This window comes from Panthera uncia, chromosome D4 (assembly GCF_023721935.1).
Source record: "Panthera uncia isolate 11264 chromosome D4, Puncia_PCG_1.0, whole genome shotgun sequence".
Classification (NCBI taxonomy): domain Eukaryota; kingdom Metazoa; phylum Chordata; class Mammalia; order Carnivora; family Felidae; genus Panthera; species Panthera uncia.
Genome location: NC_064807.1, coordinates 56,355,116 through 56,375,104, shown reverse-complemented (window position 1 = coordinate 56,375,104; position 19,989 = coordinate 56,355,116). Strand labels below are relative to the sequence as shown.

At 43.6% G+C, this 19,989-nt stretch overlaps 1 protein-coding gene across 1 annotated transcript in view; it reads right to left on the bottom strand.

The window, feature by feature from the left end:
- Positions 1-4,243: 4,243 nt before the first annotated feature.
- The window catches only part of RECK (reversion inducing cysteine rich protein with kazal motifs), an 80,694-nt gene continuing 64,948 nt past the window's right edge, over positions 4,244-19,989 (bottom strand). Inside the window, exons 17-21 of the mRNA XM_049626289.1 lie at positions 10,953-11,145; positions 9,555-9,765; positions 7,915-7,988; positions 6,944-7,099; positions 4,244-6,062 (exon numbers count right to left, since the gene is read on the bottom strand). Coding sequence (XP_049482246.1) covers positions 5,841-6,062; positions 6,944-7,099; positions 7,915-7,988; positions 9,555-9,765; positions 10,953-11,145 — 856 coding nt within the window. The 3' untranslated portion in view covers positions 4,244-5,840. The remainder of the gene's footprint in view (positions 6,063-6,943; positions 7,100-7,914; positions 7,989-9,554; positions 9,766-10,952; positions 11,146-19,989) is intronic.

Below are 19,989 nucleotides of genomic sequence, written 5' to 3'. Positions count from 1 at the left end.
CTGGCTCAGTTAATGTTTCCTCAGTAGAGTCTAGGATGTTCACAGGACACAGGAAGAGGAAGCACAGCCTGATAGCGAGATCAGTGGATGATCTCAAAGGTCTCTTGTGACACTGAAGCTTGATGGGCTCCACAGTCATCCGGGTTCACCAGCACAGCCAGGGGGGCAAGGGCAGAGGCTCTGGATGCCATTCTGGCCTGGCATTCGAGGCCGGCAGGACTGATCTGCCTGACACCGCCCCTTCCTAACTTGTCAGCTCCACCGTTCTGTCCCGGGGACCAACCCAGACTCTCCTGCCTCTGTACCTTCGCTCAAACTGTACCTCCTACCTAGAATGCATCTCCTGAAGTCACCTGGCAAAGCCCTTCTGTTTCTCTCAGGCCCAGCTCAAATCAAACCCTCTATAAGAAGCCTTCTGTCTTCTTCTTTCTCTCCTCCTTCTAACTCTTCCCGAGTCACTTTGTACAGTTAGATTACCTACTCCTGTCTCTCCAGGCAAACCATTACTAATGGCAATGCCACTCAGGAGCTCTTAGTTGACAGACTTTCTTACTAGAAACAAATGTCCCAAGGCTTGTACTGTAGCTGTCCTAATGACTGTGACTGATGCCAATAGTGGCCCCATGCCAAGCTCACCAGCTCACTGAGAAGGGAGCCTAGGCTGGAGGAGGCCTAAGAGGCCTTTGCATTAGATGTGGGATTGGCGTTTTAAAATAACCAGGGAAGAGGCCTGAGAAATGGAATGAGGCTGTTTAAATAACTGGAGGTAAGTACTGAAGATACGGAGTCAGAGAACGTTGATGATGGGGTTCTGCTACCTAGTTGCAAACAGGGGTCCACCTAGCACAGCTGGGGCCAGTTACTGGGAAAATAAAACTATTTCCATGTTTACACTCTAACAAGTTGAGACTGCCAAGAAACTGGCTTTACCTGGAGGCAAATGCTGTTGGTGGCCTTTGCCTTCTTACTTGCCTTCCTGCACTTTGACTCCCCTTGGGCAGCGGAATGTTCAGTCCCTGACTGTCTAGCTATAAAAATGCTGTTCCCCTTGGCCAGTTGTCTATGGCAGGAATACGACGTGATCCTGGCCAAGGAGATACAAGGGACAACTGCCGAGGGATTTTTGAGAAATATTTTTCTTAGTCATAAGAGGCACTGGCAGCAAAAGGAAAAGACACTTGTGACTCTTTTTTTAAGTTTATTTATTTATTTTGAGAGAGAGAGAGATGCAGGAGGGGCAGAGAGAGAGAGAGAGAGAGAGAGAGAATCTCAAGCAGGCTCTGCACTGTCAGCACACAGCCTGATGCAGGGCTCAGACTCATGAACCATGAGATCATGACCTGAGCTGAAAGCAAGAGTCAGACGCTTCACCGACTGAGCCACCCAGGCGTCTTGAGAAGGCACTTGTGACTCTTGTCTTTCTTCTTGCTCAGAACGCTGTGCTTGAAGCTTAGCTTGGAGCTGAGAGAAGCACCAGGAGACCATAACGGGGCTGCGATCTCTTCACCATGGACCTAAAACAAGGATGTGGTGCCATGAGTGACATATTTATCTGCTGTCCATGCTCTGTAGAAAAACGGTAACTTTGGAGAGATCAACCATTTAGAGTCATCCAGTGACTGGCCTTACGCCCAGCTCGTCTGTCCTAGAACCGTTGGAAGCTCCCTGATAGAGCTGGTTCGGAAGCGAGGCATCCAGGAAGCAAGCAGGATCTTCCCCTGGTTGGCCTGCTTCTATTTGCTTCTGTTGGATTTAAATTTTCTGCACTCGTCACAGGGTCTCCTCTTTGTTCCCATTTTTGCTCTTGGTATAACAACTATTTTATTATTAGTCGCTTTGGATAACTCCCTCTTCCAATAGGTCAGCCTCCAAAGCACTCCCCTGTTACTGGGCTCTGCTGGTTGACGGTACAAAACCGGTGGGCGTGTGCCTGGCCGGAGCGCCAGGCCCTGCCGAGTGCTCACGGGTTGAACGGGTGTCGGGGTTAACGGCCTGCTAGAGAGATGCACACTCCACAGAGGACACATCCAGCAGAAGGCTTCTTCTAGGAAAAGAGTCATTTCCTGAGAGAAATCCATTCCATCAGGTTTAGGTGGGGCCGAACTCCCCTACCTTCCCTCCTCTGCCACAGTGGTGGGCATGTGACCCAGGCTGGGCCTATGACTCTCTTGGGATCCATTCCTGCTCAATCACTTTCTGTAGACTGGGTGGGAAGCGATTTCATTTGCTTTTCTAGCATCTCAGTTTCATTACCTATGGCCATAGGAGCTTCTGAATCTTTCTCTGGAAGCTACTTTTCATGTGGGTATCTCACCTTTTAAATTGTCCTCCTCCTGCAGAACTGCTTCCTCCTGAACTTCCAGGTCCTCCCTGCTGATATTGTTGGGGCACAAGAACCTCGTCTCTCTCCCCCCACAGCCCAGCTGTCTCCTACAGAATCTTGATTCAAGGCCTCTACCAGCCCGACACACTTGACCTTGGGCAGAACGCTGGAGAGCCAACAGCAGGGCTGCAGCCCGCACTGGTGTTGGAAAGTCACCGACGATCAGTCCGCGTGGCCGTCTGGAAGTGTCCGGCATAGCAGCTTTCAGCGGAGAAGCGTTATCTCCCCAGAATGACCTGACGTGGGCTCGTTTTGCCCCTGTCTTCGGGGTTCTCATGACTGTGTCCTCAGAGCAGGACCAACCTTTCTCTCCCTTAATACTCCCCTTCCCCCAAACCCAAGCACCTCTCTCATTTCTCTACTTCCTTCCCTGACCACAAAACATCTACTGATTTTCTAATAAAAATTTTTAGTCAGCCCTGGCTAGCCTGATGAGAAATGACCTGTGTGGTGGACCGTATTGTCATTCCAAATGCTTCTGGTTCCTGCCCCAGCTCCTTCCCTGCAGCCCCTCCCCACCCAACACACACACACACACACACACACACCCCAGAAGATTATACTATCCCTACCTTTTGAAGTTAGGAGTGGCCACGTGACTTGCTTGGGCCAGTAAGGTATAAGCAGAAATGACAGTGTCACTTCTAAGCAGAGACCTAAGGGATAGTTGTGGTTCTCTCTACCTCTTCACACACCGCCCCCCGCTCTCCTTTTTGTTGTTGTTGTTGTTGTTGTATTTTTTGACTTAAACAACAGATATTTATTTTCTCAAAGATCTGAAGGCTGGAAGTCCAAGATCAAGATGTCAGCAAGGCTGGTTTCTTCTGAGGCCTCTCGTTAACTTGCAGATGGCTGCCATCTTGCTTTGTCCTCACATGGTCTCTCCTCTGTGCAGGCACATATCTTGGGCACCATGTTCCTGGTGCCACCAAGCCAGGCTCAGGGCATGCCCTTCACCTGATTTTGTATACACGGCTGACCGAAGATGACCATTTCAACTAAATCTCTGGAGTTAACTATGTCCACTGTCAGCAGGACCTGGCTCATCCACTCCATTTCCAGAATTATGACTTGATCTGGGCTGAAGATCGACTCAGCCAGCCATGCCTCCAGGTAAAACACCAATGGGTCTTCCAGTTCCTGCAGAAGAGACCACCACGGCCGGGTGTAAATCCATGGTGGCAGAAGCGGTGACCTCAGCAGCCGGTCCAGGGACTGGGCGGGTGTCCATCTTCCCCCTGGGCCTCAGCAGCACCTCTGCCGTTGACTATGCTAGGACCAGCAGCCCACGGGCAAGGTCTGAGTAGCTCCCACAGAACTCCAGCCTCTTTCCTCCCCCTTTGTGAGAACGCTGGAAGGGTCCCGGAGCAAAGACGGTGTAGAGCAAAGTGCAGCTGACCCGCGGTGAACACGTGATGGAAGTAAGGGGGTGAGCCTCTGTTGTCAGCCATGGAGGTTTGGGGGCCTTAGCGTCAGTGATTGATAGAAGCTCTCCGGCTCTAATCAAGGATAGGCCCTCTGTCTCCACAGCTCAGGGTTCTCTCTGCCTCACACTGAACCCTAGAGCAGCAACATCGGGCCGGAGGCAGTGGGAGGAGGACGGCCTACTCTGTTCCTGGGTCTTGGAGGGCCTAAAGCTGGGGTCTTTGTTTTTGTTTTTTACATTTATTTGTTTATTCTGAAAGGGGGGGGAGGGGCAGAGAGAGAGAGAGAGAAGGAGGGAGAGAGAGGATCCCAAGCAGTCTTCATGCTGTCAGCACAGAGCCCGACTTGGGGCTTGATCTCACCAACTGTGAGATCATGAGTCAAAATCAAGAGTCAAACGCTTAACCGACTGCACCACCCAGGAGCTCCTAAAGCTGGGGTTTTTGTACTTGACTTCCTGCCACAGTATGCCCTCTGGTCCTGCCTGGGTCTGATCTGACCAGCTCTGTTCCAGCTGCCTCGTTTTCCCAGGGCCCTTGGCTTGGAGTAATAAAACTCCTATAACTTCTTCTTTCAGAGCAAAGGGCATAGCTCACCCAAGAGTGATCGGCGGTTTCGCTTTAAATGTTCACACTGCTTGGAAGTACACATAATCATATAAAATTATTTTTATTAAAATAGAAAAGCTTTCCAGTATATTGCATTGAAGACATTTATATAGAAAAAGCAATTGCAACAAACACGCTACATCAGCACTGAGATATTCTGAAAGCTTTAAGTGCCCACTTTTAAACAATATTTTGGTATAATGAGCATAGCCCTATATATTTCAAAGGGTACATATAACACTGAAAAAAATACTTCATGTAAAATCTAAGTTTAGGTGCATACAAACAAGAAGTATTACACTGAATAGCTTATTTCAAACTGTGAAACACATTCAAAGTATTCAACTTCTCAGACAACATGCAGACATTTTAATACTTAGATTGACATTTTTAAATATTTAAACCACAACTCTTTATAATTCTATATCAAAAAAAGAAAGTCAGACAGAACACTTATCCACACTGTGCATATCACAAAAAGCAATGTGTCTTCATGAACGGAAAGTACTGGGTTAACACACATGATTGTCACTTTACAAATATGGCTATTCACCTTCTTCATAATAAAATAAAAATATCACGTATTATTTACACGAACTACTAATTATTTCACTTTTTGGCAAGTATATAAGTAGCAGCAATCGGTTTAAAGATTGATGTTTAAAAACTCTAAGTTTAACTCGGCTGAATACCGAAGAATATACATCTGGTTAATATAAAAATGCATAATGCAATATGCTTTGATGTGATATCACTTCTCCCTTTCACAAAAGTCACACGCACGTTAGTAACCACTGAGCCTATTGCTTACAACGTGCCACGTGAATGCCATTTCCATAGCTTGCTCTGCTTAACACAATAGATGGGTTCCTGAAGTAAACTTCTGTAAATTAAATTTGCCTGATGATGTATATGATAATTCCAAAGATGCTTTCTCTTTGTTTCATACTCTAATAGTCTCTTCACTGCGACCCCTGGCTTCTAGACAGAGCAGGTAATTATCTGTAAACAAGCACACATACCCTAGGGGCACCTTAATACTTAAAGGACCTCTGAAATGAAGTTTCCAGACACGAAGCTTATAGTAAAGTGAGTTACCTTTCTAAAAAGTGATCACGTCACTTATCAGTGATATCAGATTTGTTCGAGAGTGGGGGGGACCCATCTAAGGAGCAAACTGTAAGGCAGGAATCCACCAAAAGAAGACATCCTCTTCTCATTAGCATTTGGAAGGACATATTTTAACATTTGTAAGAACAAAACAAAAACCCTAATATTGGCAGATTCAAAAAAATACTGTGTGGTGAATAGAGGTGACAAGTGCTTTTACTTGGCCACTATTCAACTAGAAACCAGCAGTCCTGCATGTCCCTCACAATGTAGAAAAACTCGAGGGAGGAACATTTTGCACTTTTCACGGGCAGTCAGTTACGTGTCCAGACCATGTGCAAGGCAGGGCCCAGGCTGAGGAGGAGGAGGAAGGGGGGACAGGGGGCTCTGGCCTCGATGCCAGCTGATGGCACACTGTTCGAGACCTGTACCTGGGAAATGATGAGGGCAGAGAGAGGGACGTGGGATGCCAGAGTGGGGCTGTCGGAGTTGATGAGGGATTCGATCTTCTCTGCTTCTTTATTGCAGGCCTCAATCTGGGAGAGGATAATCAGATTTTTAAAAATCTAAAACCACAGAACCTAGGAAAAGGTCAAGTCAGACAAAATCCAAATAGATCCCAACATAGAGAATATGTTCTTTCTCTGTCCTTCTTTTCTTGGCCAAAGTCACATTTTAATATAGTCTTACTTTATTACACAAATAGTAACAGCGTCAATGGAAATTAGCAGAAATGATCCACAATGCCACTGCCCTTACTCTTCCCACAATCCTGTTCACCACTTGTCCACATTTAGATACCATCTTTACATGGTTAGACACCGTCATAGGGAAGGGACGTTCAGTGCTTCCTTACCCAGCCCGGAGGAAAGCAATCAGGCTTTACTAAACTTCCTGACTGTGGCAGTTTACAAACTGCTTGTATTCACCCCCTTCACTTGAGCTCCCACTGTTCTGATGCCAACACTTGGCCCTAGTGGGTGAGGCTCACCTCTAGAGTCTGAGGAAGAAAAATGGGGTCCATTAGACTAGTCCTGGTGGGCTCCTCCTCCCCAGTAGGAGCACAGCCCTGAGGAGACAGGTGTCTACTCTGGCTGTGTCACCACGTGACCCGTGTCAGCCCCTTCCCTCCCTGGGCCTCGGCTGCCTGCTCTGTGTGTAAGCAGACGCCTTCCACGTCTGCACACTCTGGGCCACGGCCTCTCCGCTCTCCCACTCCTTCACGTTCAGCCGTCGAATGTGTGCTCGGCCTCAGCCACCCGGAAAACGCTCACCGGTACGGTTCTGTCCTTCAGAGGCTGCCTTGCTTTTCTCCTTCCTGCCCTGCCTAACTTTCCAAATGCCTCCATTCCCTACCCCACAAAGCCCTCCAAATGTGAAAGTGACAAGGAGGCTGCACAAAGCATGCTGAACACACCTGCAAAGCTTTCGGATAATGATCAACAGGAATGATCAGGATCACAATTTCTGATTCAATGCTGAAGTATCCAAATACGTCACACTGTGGGACAGACACGTGCATGCGGATTTTCTGTAGTATTTCCAGAACCGTTATTGGCTTTTTGTTTGTTACCTGCAAAGAGAAAAAATTTCTATTACCTGAATAAAAGAGGAATTCCTTATTGCTGCCTAGGTTACCTTGCTACCTTGCCTACTGGAACCCCTAAGTGTGGGGCCTCAACTCAGTAGGGGCCCTGCTGGCTGAATTCTAAATCTCCAGGGTCCATTCCAAAGGGCTTCTGTCTGACTGCTGAGCTTTGTAGCTAAGATAAACACTCTCACCAGAAGCCCCCCACCACCCCCTTTTAAGCGACTGTTCTGAATTAGGGGCCACAGGAAAATGATTAAAGTCTTCCTGTAAAAACACAAGTGTTTGAATCCAAGTGGGGATTAATTTCCAGGGAGTGGCAGGTGGGAGCCCTGTGTCCACAAAAGTGGATCAGCAGCAATGGTGCAGGAAAGGGAAAAGGGCAAAACCATCACGGGAAGGTGGCACACTCCGGAAGCACCCTCAGGAGGAATGGGGACTGAGCGGGCAGGCGGCCTTCAAACCACCGGGCCTCTGCCAGTCTCTGGCTGCTTGGTTCTGCCTCCAGCCCTAACTCTGCATACGGTGCAAGCAGGGGAAGGCTTTTCTAAGGAAGGCTCAGGCCAACTGTGACATGTAGAGCAAGGTCACCAAACAGCCAGGGTGCAGATGAAAGGAGCACGGGATCGGGTGCCAGACAGCCTAGTTCTACTGGTGATGAGCTGCACAGCCCTGAGCAAGTTGCTTTTCCGTGAATCACTTTCTTTTTCTATAAATGGGACGACACATTCTCCTCTATGGCATTACTGACAGGCTTATCAATACGGTTTCAACAGTATCTGGCACAGAAAGCAACTTACCTTAGCAATAGTATCCAGTTTTTCTTTGTCAAATAAAACTCTTAACATTCCAGCACATAATGGGCAACAAGCACCTGTATAACAAAAACCATTTTACGTGTGTTCAGAATTAGAAAATGAGAATTCAAAGTAGTTGGTGAAATTACCCACCCTTCATTTTGTGCTAGGAGAGTTGTAGCTGTCCTTCCTGGTGACTGTACATTTAGATATGTTCCCTGACTAACCCGGTCTTACTATCTATACGTTTACCCGAATCTTTCCTCCACCCTGCTTTCATCCTTTACCACTTCTCAGGGTGAGGCAGTTATGATACAAGACAGCAGAGAGAGCTGGCCCTTCAAGAGATGTGGGGCCTGGACCCTGCTCTGCCTCAAAACTCAGTGTGATCCTGGGAAAGGGCTCTCCTGGGCCTTTGATTTCCTGTCTACAAAACAAGGGAGCAGGTGTTTTAGGGATTCCATGAGTTTTTGATTCAAATTTAATTTTAAAAATTATTTGAAGCAGTTAAAAATTATAACAAGATATCAGAACATGGTTTCCAAGAGGGAAGAGGCTTTGTTTTGCTCACGGCTGTGTCCCAGTGCCTAGACGAGTCTCTGGCACACAGTGGAAGCTCAAGAAATATTTGATGAATCCAAGGATGGAGGAATGAACTTGTTAGACTCCAGATTAACCTGTTCCATGCAGACATGGGATAAAGTCTTTCCTGCTACCTCTGTTTAAGTGGAAAGTATGACACTGTAAGGTAAGTAGTTTAAGAAAACTGTTACCACTTGTAACGGTCTGTATGAAACAGACTTTCTCGATTATATGCAACTAAAACAATTAAATTATGATGCCAAGGCCAATCTAAGACCACAATCTTATATTTCTCCCAATTTCAAATGTTTGTGTTCATTGAAACTACTTCAATTATTCATTCATTCATTATTTATTCTATATTCATTAATTACTAATTCTTTATTAACTTTATGAGTAAATTTATGCACTTGAATACATAATCATAATTTTAGTAATTAAATATTGCCTTTTCTATTTATATATTGGTGTTTGGTAGGATTTTGCCTGAAAAAGTTTGCCATATTGCTTTATTTATTTATTTATAAAAGTTTACTTATTAAAAAAAATTTTAAAGCTTATCTATTTTTAAGAGAGAAAGAGAGACAGAGTGTGAGCGGGAGAGGGACAGAGAGAGAGGGAGACACAGAATCCGAAGCAGGCTCCAGGCTCTGAGCTGTCAGCACAGAGCCCAACATGGGGCCTGAACTCACAGACCATGAGATCATGACCTGAGCCAAAATTGGAGGCTTAAGTGAATGAGCCACCCAGATGCCCCAAGTTTATTTACTTTTTATTTAAGTAATCTCTGAGATCAAGAGTCACATGTTCTGACTGAGCCAGCCAGGCACTCCTACCATGTTGTTTTCAATCCAATGGACAAGACGACATCTAAGGTAATCTACAGCTTTTTATTAAGGTGGACTCAGAGTAATGCATCTATTCAGCATCAGGTAGAGCCAAGACTTTTTGAAAAATTTAAATAAACGAGTCAACTCTCTTCTGAGTGACTCACTCTCTAGAGGTGCTAAGTAAGCCTTCCCAATCCCACCCCTGCCCCACCCCAAGCACTGCCAGCCTACCGGGTGGGATGATGGGTTTGCACTCAGTTGCAGAGAGTGAGGGACACTTCACAGCAGCACACTCAGCGACAGAACTGTACTCTGAGAGGACCCCGACGGCCTGGCAGGGCCCATAGTAATCAACAGCCACACGGTCCGAGTAGGCAGCACACACGCTACTATAGGTCTCGCCATTGTGCCCGCAGACGGGCTCTGTGGCTCTGCAGAAGGGCTGACGACAAACAAAGCGCATTTAGCCTAGAAACCTGTATGGTGCATTTTTTCTAACCAAGAGCACAGAATAGGAGGGGGAAGAGACACAGGTATAAATTCCTGGACCCTCTTAATTAAGCTCCTAAAGTTGGCTAAACTTTGGGTTGGGGGAGGGGTCAATAGGGCTGTCCCAAGATCAACTGAAATGATTACTTTTCTCAGCCTCTCTGGGACTTGGGTGCTCATTCCATGTGACCTGATATAAGATGCCGCCCCCCTCCATTCCAGACTTCTGTGATTCCAGAAGTGCCCGTTTGAAGAAAACAAGATCAATCTTCATGCACATTCAGAAGCCTTATCATTTCCTGCCGGGTATGGGATAAGTAGAGGGAAGAGTGGAGAGATCAGTGGGGCAGAGACCCAGGATCCATCAGGTAGGTTAGGAATAAGTAAGACAAAACTTGTAGCCAGGAAGAGGGAACAAGTAGGAAGAGAAGACTGGGAATTCAGAATAGAAGGCATCAGTGCCCTTGGAACACAAGCTCTGAGGGAAAACGGGCCTAGGGGGACAAGGCAAAGGCATTTTCCTGCCAGCGAAGACCAGGAAATGAGAAGCAAGAGAAGCAACCCTGTCATCAGGTGCTAGCCGGCTGTGGGTGGGGGATGTGGTGCATGTGGGAAGCTTCAGTGGAGTTGTCCTTGGGGGTGTTTTCTTTTACATGAACCCTACAAGGCTGAAAGATAAACCGATGTAAAAAGACATTAAGTTCTTCAAGAAATTTTCACTCACTCTTCAGTAGTGCGAGTGGGACTCTGGCGGAGAGAGTGGGAAAGGACTCTATTCTTGGAGGTCTTAACTCACAAACTTCCCGGCCGTCCTCTAATGAGGGCCCGCGGAACTGTGGGAAGTGACAGTGGTGCTACCGCTCGCCAGGGGTGTGTAACGTCACATTCTTTTCCTAATGGCGGTGGCAGGAAGCCGCTCTATCCTTGCCTGGGCACTAGATGCACAAAGGTCGGTACACTAGCAAGGGAGACGCCAGAGTTAGCAGAAACAACCCAACTTGGGATGGTTCATCTTAATTCTCTGGATTTGACAGGATTCACAGAAGACCCCCAAGTGATCTTACTGCTGCTTCATCTGTAAAAGATCATAAACCGGTTTTAAGCTCAGTGTACTTGGGTTTGTCAGCCAAACAACTGTACCTGGCACGGGCCTTTGTATAAGAGGCTTTGCCCCCTCTGGTACAAGGCGCAGAGACTGCTGTGCTCCATGTGGTGTGTGTCACAAACAGGATCGCGAACCTGGTCACAGGTAAGCTGTCTCGGCAAACACTCGTGTTGGCTACATCCAAATTTATCAAACGTTGTCAGGCAGACTTGTGGTTTGGGTATGCATCTGAAAAACACAAGTGAGGCACCGTGGGCCAAGGCTGGTAGGGGAGATGGTGAGGCCAGTACAGCATTGACAAGGCACAAGAGGGTGGGGAGAAAGCAGGAGAGGAATCAGAAACAGCCTCTGCCCCCAAGAGCGTATGTAGAGCGGGAGGGTCAAGCAGGCATATGAAGTAAGCTAGTAAATGACACACAAAATGCTCGTGGGAATGAGTCATTCTGATTCAGGAGCCAAGAGAAAGCACGGGGAGGAGGGGGTGTCCTGGCCGCCACGTGGAGGATAAGGAGGGTCACACAGGCGTGCCAGGCCAAGGGGGCCATACAAGCAAAGGTGTGGTGCTAGAGACTACAGTGCTGGGGGACAGGGGAGGTGACTCTGAGGGCGAGAGTCAAGGTCGCAGGGGTTGAAGTGTCACGATAGGAGGCCATCAGGTGGGTTGGCATCCGATGCTAGAGGCCTTTTAGTCAATACTAAATGAAGCATTTTCTGGGGTTTAATCTTCAGCTCGCTAATACATAGGAGTCTGTCTTAAGAGAAGGCTTCACAGTGTGTATTGAAAAAGTCAGGCTTCTGTGCTTACAGGCTGAGGACCTGCCGCTCGCTGGTTGCAGATCACAGACAGATTGCTACCCCACGAAGCTGGGTTTTCCTGGTAACCTCAGGACCCTGCTTCATTCTCAATTCCTGAACTTCTTCAGAGGGGTTGGGGATGGTGGCTCTTCTTTAGACTTTTCTGCTATTTCGTTTCTACACAGGTCATTTATAACTTTCTATAAGAAGGCCTATTAAAATGTTCACCTTTCACTGGGCATTTGAAATAACAGGATATACAAATGTCAGTCTGCAAAATAAAAGGAGAAGAGTATAGCGGCTAGCATCATTTTATTTCCAAGGAAACTGCCTCTGCTCTTTTCGACGAGAAGCCTACTGCTCTGAAATGACCACCACCATCATCACTACTACCGCCTGTGGTCACATTTTCCGATGGGATTTAAAGTTGGAAGGCACAGCGTGATATGGCTCTTTGGAAATTTAAGACATTTGAAAAGAAATAATGGAAAAGCATACTTAGAACTTCATTATCTATTAACATGGAAGGGATGAGAACCAAGACTATCAGGAGACATTTGGTAGTTTTGGAAGGAAGGATTTTGAGTACTGAAAAATAGGATCAGCGGAAAAGCTGAAAATCCAGGGGCTAAATTACACATGACCAGGGCAGGTACTTTGTCTTGCTTAGTGTTGTGCCCTAGTGTTTAGAAAGATGCCTGGTACATCAGTAGACATTTGATGAATGAATACAACTTTGTGTTCTTTAACAATTATTTTTTGAATAGATAATTCGAGCCCATGGTGAAACTGAAAAGATACAAAATTGTACGCAGTGAAAAAATTAGTCTGCCTCCTACTCTTATATCCCAGCCACCTGAACCCTTCCCCAGAGACAAATGATATTATCAATTTCTTGTTTATTAATTGCAGAGATCCTTTAGGTAAGTAGAAGCATTTATATATGCTGATTCAAGAGTATCTGCATTTAAGATTTTGATAGGCTTGGTCAAATTGCCCTCCACAGAGGATGTACCAACCCTCCCTTCAACCCCCTTCTTGTATGGGAGTGCCTGTTTCCTTATATTATGTTATCAAACTTTTTATCTTTGCCAATCTGATAGATGGAAAATGGTGCATAATTGTACCTTTAATTTACATTTCCCTTAATATGAGAAAGGTTAAGCATCATGGTAGATTGATTGGATGCTCATCAAATTCATTTAATTTTCTTCTTGGGCACACATCTAGATTATATTTCCCAGTCTCCCTGGCAGTAATTGTGGCCAAGTGATTGAGTTCTAGACAGTGGAACGTGTCTGGAAGTAGACATGAATGTTCCTTCTAAACCTGGTCTAGAAAAGCTTCTCAAGAGCAACCTTCACCATCTTCCTTCTCTTAATTGCTGGCCAGATAGAGAAGATATGGAGGAGGACTAGGAGTCTGCAGGAGCTGGGCATCACTAGATGGAAGGAACTTAAATTTCTGAATCACTATGGGGAAAGCCACCTGCTGAACATCCAAATGGATTGTATTTGAATTTCTACTATGTTAAAGTGCTGATATTTTTGGGTTTGTATACACTAGCTAGAATTACTCCAATAAAAGCCTCTTTTCAAGTGTTTAATAACTATTTGTATTTTTCTGTTTATATCCTTGGTCCATTTTTCTATTAGGTTTTTGATTTTTGCCCATTTTTATATTAGGTTGTTGTTCTTTTACATGATGATTTGTAGGAACTCTTTATATTATAAGGAAATCAGCCCTTTTCTCTGTGATATTCTGTGGGTTCGGCTTATCACATTGGGGTCACCAATTGTGGGTTTGGCTTTTGGCTTTGTCCAGCAAAGCTGAGGACGGCAGAAAGGATTATTCAAGACTCCACCAGTCAAGAGAGGTGAGAGGGAGGCTAAGGGAAGTCGCCCCCAGCTGCTCTCAAGTTCCTGTATTTATTAGGCATACATTATAGGGAAAACATTGCACAATGTGTCAGTGGCTACGTGCCAGTAAGAAAGTATAGAAAGCATGCAAAAAAGCAAAACAAGGCATTCCCAAGACTACAAAAGAGCAGAAAAAAAAAAAAAAAGCAGAGCGGAAAACAAGATAAGATATTCAATAGATAACATGGTCTAAGGAATTCATGAGAATAGGCAGGGCCCAATCCCTATATACACATTAACTGGATACTGGTCTACTGTTTTCAGCAGGGCCAGAAAGCATGTAATGTGTTCCCTATAGTCTCCTTAACCAGGACAGAGCTATTTGATTTCCCACAATATTCCTTCCAATTTGTAATTTGTTACTATGCAGAAAATTTTCATTTTCATGTAGCTGCATTTTTCAATCTATTCTTTTTACATTGGTTTTGTATTATACCCAGCAAGACCTTTCCATTTTGAGATTTTGTTTCATTATAAAAGCAAAACAGCCCTATTCAAAGGGGTTAACAAATAGAGGAAAATGAACAAACACCAAAACAACCCTCAAGTCACCTCCCAATACAACTATCTTATCCTATCAGCTTATTTCTTATTCCTTACGCCCAGTACCCTGTCTTCTTTCCGTAGGAACTTTTTGGGCTTAGTTTTCATGGTATAAACTTTGCCAGATGGGTGACCAATTCTCTTTGCCATTTCTTTTAACATATGTGAGAATTTTCCCCTCCCTCTATACTGCATCAGGGTTTTTAGGATGGAGAAGAAATTGCTTATTCTCCATAAAATCCTTCACAAGGAAAATGTGTGTTCTGTTCTGGTCTCCGAGGCAGCCAGTGAAAACTCCTTTTCTAGAGGCTTAAACCTCAGAGAGTCAGCAGGACCCTTGCCCTATGGCCACCACATACAGAAATCCATCATTAAGGCTAGGTCAACTATACTCTGAGCTCATGAGGAACCTGCAGAGAAAGGAGCCCCTACAAAAATAACTTCACACAATACTGAAGTTGCATTTCCAGAGATTTCTCATGTCCAATCCCTAAAATGGAGGTAGATAAGTGGGAGGAAATTTCCATTACTATCAGGCACAAACAGCTAATAATAAAAATACATTCATTTCTCTCGTCTTGTCTGCTACCATTCTGTGCCTCGCACTTTGCATTTTAGTCTTACAGAACTGCTATAGCTCCCAGGAGATACCACGCTATTTCCTCATTTCTAGCAGCCAAGATCTTTGCTCCTGTTGTTCTCTCTGCCTTCACCAACACCACCTTTCTTCCACTGTCAACCCTGCTGGCAATCTCCCCATCTTTATGTATGTATGTATGTATGTATGTATGTATGTATGTATATATGTATGTATGTATTTTTAAATTTACACTCAAGTTAGTTAGCATAGAGTGCAATAATGATTTCAGGAGTAGAATCCAGTGATTCATCCCCTACATATAACATCCAGTGCTCATCCCAAGTGTCTTTCTTAACACCCCTTGCCCATTTAGCACATCTTCCCACCCATAACCCCTTCAGCAACCCTCAGTTTGTTCTCCATATTTAAGAGTCTCTTAGGTTTTGTCCCCCTCCCTGTTTTCATACTATTTTTGATTCTCTTCCCTTAGATTCATCTGTTTTTTATCTTAAATTCCACATATGAATGAAATCATATGATATTTGTCTTTCTCTGATTGACTAATTTTGCTTAGCATAATACCCTCCAGTTTCATCCATTGTTGCAAATGGCAAGATTTCATTCTTTTTGATGGCTGAGTAATACTCCGTTGTATGTACATACCACATCTTTTTTAAAAATTTTTTTTAAAATTTATTTTTGAGAGAGAGAGAGACAGAGACAGAGTACAAGTGGGGGAGGGGCAGAGAGCGAGGGAGACACAGAATCTGAGGCAGGCTCCAGGCTCCGAGCAGTTAGCACAGAGCCTGACGTGGGGCTCGAACTCGCAAACCATGAAATCATTACCTGAGCTGAAGTTGGACGCTCAACCGAGTCACCCAGGTGCCCCACATACCACATATTTTTTTATCCATTCATCTGTTGAGGAACGTTTGGGCTCTTTCCATACTTTGGCTATTGTTGATAGAGCTGCTATAAACACTGGGGTACACATGCCCCTTTAAAACAGCATACCTGTATCCTTTGGATAAATACCTAGTAGTGCAATTGCTGGATCGTAGGGTCGTTCTATTTGTAACTTCTTGAGGAACCTCCATACTGTTTTCCAGAGTGGATGCACCAGTTTGCATTCCCACCCACAGTACAAAAGGGTTCCTCTTTCTCTGCATCCTCACCAACATCTGTTGCCTGAGTTGTTAATTTTAGCCATTCTGACTGGTGTGAGGTGGTATCTCATTGTGGTTTTGATTTGTATCTCCCTGATAATGAGTGATGTTGAGCATTTTTTCATGTGTCTGTTAGTCATCTGGATGTCTTCTTTGGAAAAGTGTCTATTCATGTCTTTTGCCTGTTTTGTCACTGGATTATTTGTTTTTTGGCTGTTGAGTTTGGTAACTTCTTTATAGATTTTGGATATTTACCCCTTTATCTGATATGTCATTTGCAAATATCTTCTCCCATTCCATCAGTTGCCTCTTAGTTTTGCTGATTGTTTCCTTTGCCTTGCAGAAGCTTTTTATCTTGATGAGGCTCCAATAGCTCATTTTTGCTTTTGTTTCCCTTGCCTCTGGAGACATGTTGAGTAAGAAGTTGCTGCAGCTGAGGTCAAAGAGGTTTTTGCCTGCTTTCTCCTTGAGGATTTTGATGGATTCGTGTCTTACATTTAGGTCTTTCATCCATTTTGAGTTTATTTTTGTGTATGGTGTAAGAAAGTGGTCCAGGTTCATTCTTCTGCATGTCGCTCTCCAGTTTTCCCAACACCATTTGCTGAAGAGACTGTCTTTATTCCATTGGATATTCTTTCCTGCTTTGTCAAAGATTAGATGGCCATACGTTTGTGGGTCAATTTCTCAATTCTCTATTCTGTTCCATTGATCTGAGTGTCTGTTTTTGTGCCAGTATCATACTGTTTTGATGATTACAGCTTTGTAATACATATTGAAGTCTGGAATTGTGATGCCTCCAGCTTTGGTTTTCTTTTTCAGGATTGCTTAGGCTATTTGGGGTATTTTCTGGTTCCATACAAATTTTAGGATTGTTTGTTCTAGCTCTGTGAAGATTGCGGGTGTTATTTTGATAGGGATTGCATTGAATATGTAGATTGCTTTGTGTAGTATTGACATTCTAACAATATTTGTTCTAATCCATGAACATAGAATATTTTTCCATTTTTTGTGTGTCTTCTTTAATTTCTTTCATAAGCTTTCTATAGTTTTCAGTGTATAGATTTTTCACCCCTTTGGTTAGTTTTATTCCTAGGCTTTTTTTGGTTTTTGGTGCAATTGTAAATGGGATCGATTCTTTGATTTCTCTCTGCTGCTTCATTATTGGTGAATAGAAATGCAACTGATTTCTGTGCATTGATTTTATATCCTGCAACTTTGCTGAATTCATGGATCAGTTCTCGCAGTTTTTTGGTGGAAACATTTGGGTTTTCCATATAGACTATCATGTCATCTGTGCCGATTTGGATGTGTTTTATTTCTTTGTGTTGTCTGATTGCTGAGGCTAAGACTTCCAATACTATATTGAATAACAGTGGTAGAGTGGACATCCCTGTCATGTTTCTGACCTTAGGGGGAAGCTCTCTGTTTTTCCCCATTGAGGATGATATTAGTTGTGGGTCTTTCATAGATGGTTTTTATGATCTTGAGGTATGATCCTTCTATCCCTACTTTCTTGAGGGTTTTTATTAAGAAAAGATGCTGTATTTTGTCAAATGCTTTCTCTGCACCTATTGAGAGGATCATGTGGTTCTTGTCCTTCCTTTTATTGATGTGATGTATCACATTGATTGTTTTTGCACTGACTGCCCTGCATCCCAGGTATAAATCCCACTTGGTCGTGGTGAATAATTTCTTTAATGTATTGTTGGATCCAGTTGGCTAGTATCTTGAGAATTTTTGCATCCATGTTCATCATGGAAATTGGTCTATAGTTATCCTTTTTAGTGGGATATTTGTCTGGTTTTGGAATCAAGGTAATGCTGGCCTCATAGAATGAATTTGGAAGTTTTCCTTCCATTTTTTTTTTTTTTTTTTTTTTTGGAACAGCTTAAAAAGAATAGGTGCTAACTCTTCTTTAAATGTTTGGTAGAATTCCCCTGGAAAGACTTTCAGCCCTGGACTCTTGTTTTTGGGGAGGCTTTTAAAATTATTAATTCAATTTCTTTACTGGTTATGGGTCTGTTCAAATTTTCTATTTCTTCCTGTTTAAGTTTTCGTAGTTTATATGTTTCTAGAAATTTGTCCGTTTCTTCCAGATTGCCCAATTTATTGGCATATAATTGCTTATAATATTCTCTCATTATTGTTTGTATTTCTGCAGTGTTGGTTGTGATCTCTCCTCTTTCATTCTTGATTTTATTTATTTGGGTCCTTTCCTTTTTCTTTTTGATCAAACTGGCTAGGGGTTTATCAATTTTGTTAATTTTTTTAAAGAAACAACTCCCGGTTTCATTGATCTGTTCTACTGTTTTTTTATTTTGACGGCATTGATTTCTGCTCTAATCTTTATTCTTCTGCTGTTTTTGGGATTTATTTGCTGTTCTTTTCCCAGCTCTTTAAGGTGTAAGGTTAGGTTGTGTATCTGAGACCTTTCTTCCTTCTTTAGGAAGGCCTGGGTTGCTATATACTTCCCTCTTATGGCCATCTTTGTTGCATCCCAGAGGTTTTGGGCTGTGGTGTTATCATTTTCACTGGCTTCCATGTACTTCTTAACTTCCTCTTCAACTTCTTGGTTAACCCATTCATTCTTTAGTAGGATGTTCTTTAATTTCCAAGTGTTCATTGTCTTTCCAAATTTTTTCTTGGGGTTGATTTAGAGTTTCATAGCGTTGTGGTCTGAAAATATGCACAGTATGATCTCGATCTTTTTATACTTGTTGAGGGCTGATTTGCATCCTAGTATGTGATCTACTCGGGAGAATGTTCTATGTGCACTCTAGAAGAATATGTATTCTGCTGCTCTAGGATGAAATGTTCTGAATATATCTGTTAAGTCCATCTGGTCCAGTGTGTCATTCAAAGCCATTGTTTCCTTGTTGACTTTCTGTTTAGATGATCTGTCCATTGCTATAAGTGGGGTGTTGAAGTCCCCTACTATTATGGCATTAGTATCAATGAGTTTCTTTATGTTTGTGATTAATTGATTTATATATTTGGGTGCCTCTATATTTGGAACACAAATGTTTATAATTGTTAGATCTTCTTGGTGGATAGACCCCTTAATTATGATATAATGCCCTTTTTCATCTCTTGCTACAGTCTATTTTAAAATCTAGATTGTCTGATATAAGTATGGCTACTCTGGCTTTCTTTTGGTATCCATTAACATGGTATATGGTTCTCCATCCCCTTACTTTCAATCTGAAGGTATCTTTAGGTCTAAAATAGGTCTCTTGTAAACAGCAAATAGATGGATCTTGTTTTCTTATCCATTCTGTTACCCTATATCTTTTTTTTTTAATTTTTTTTTTAACATTTATTTATTTTTGAGACAGAGAGAGACAGCATGAACGGGGGAGGGGCAGAGAGAGAGGGAGACACAGAATCGGAAGTAGGCTCCAGGCTCTGAGCCATCAGCCCAGAGCCCGACGTGGGTCTCGAACTCACGGACTGCGAGATCATGACCTGAGCTGAAGTCGGACGCTCAACCGACTGAGCCACCCAGGCGCCCCTTTATATCTTTTAATTGGGGCATTTAGTCCATTGACATTTAGAGTGAGTACTGAAAGATATGAATTTATTGCCATTGTGCTGCCTGTAGAGTTGGAATTTCTGGTGGTGTTCTCTGGTCCTTTCTAGTCTTTGCTGCTTTTCGTCTTTTTTTGTTTTGTTTCATCTTTTCTCCTCCCAGAGAGTCCCCCCTTAAAATTTCTTGCAGGGCTGGTTTAGTGGTCATGAACCCCTTTAATTTTTGTTTGTCTGGGAAACTCTTTATCTCCACTTCTATTTTGAATGACAGCCTTCCTGAATAAAGACTTTTTGGCTGCATATTTTTTCCAGTTCAGCATGTTGAATATATCCTACCACTCAGACACAGCTTGGGAGAGAAATAGATTGTGGATCTGTGGCAGCCATGGTCACAGAGAAAGGTGAGAAACAAACTAGCACACAGGGGAGTGCTTGGGGAAGACAAATCCCTGCAGCAATTGGCTTGGAAAATGAGAGGGCTCAAATTTCATGAGGTCTTGCAACCAGTGTGGCTTAAAGCCTGGAGTTTTAAAGGTTAGTG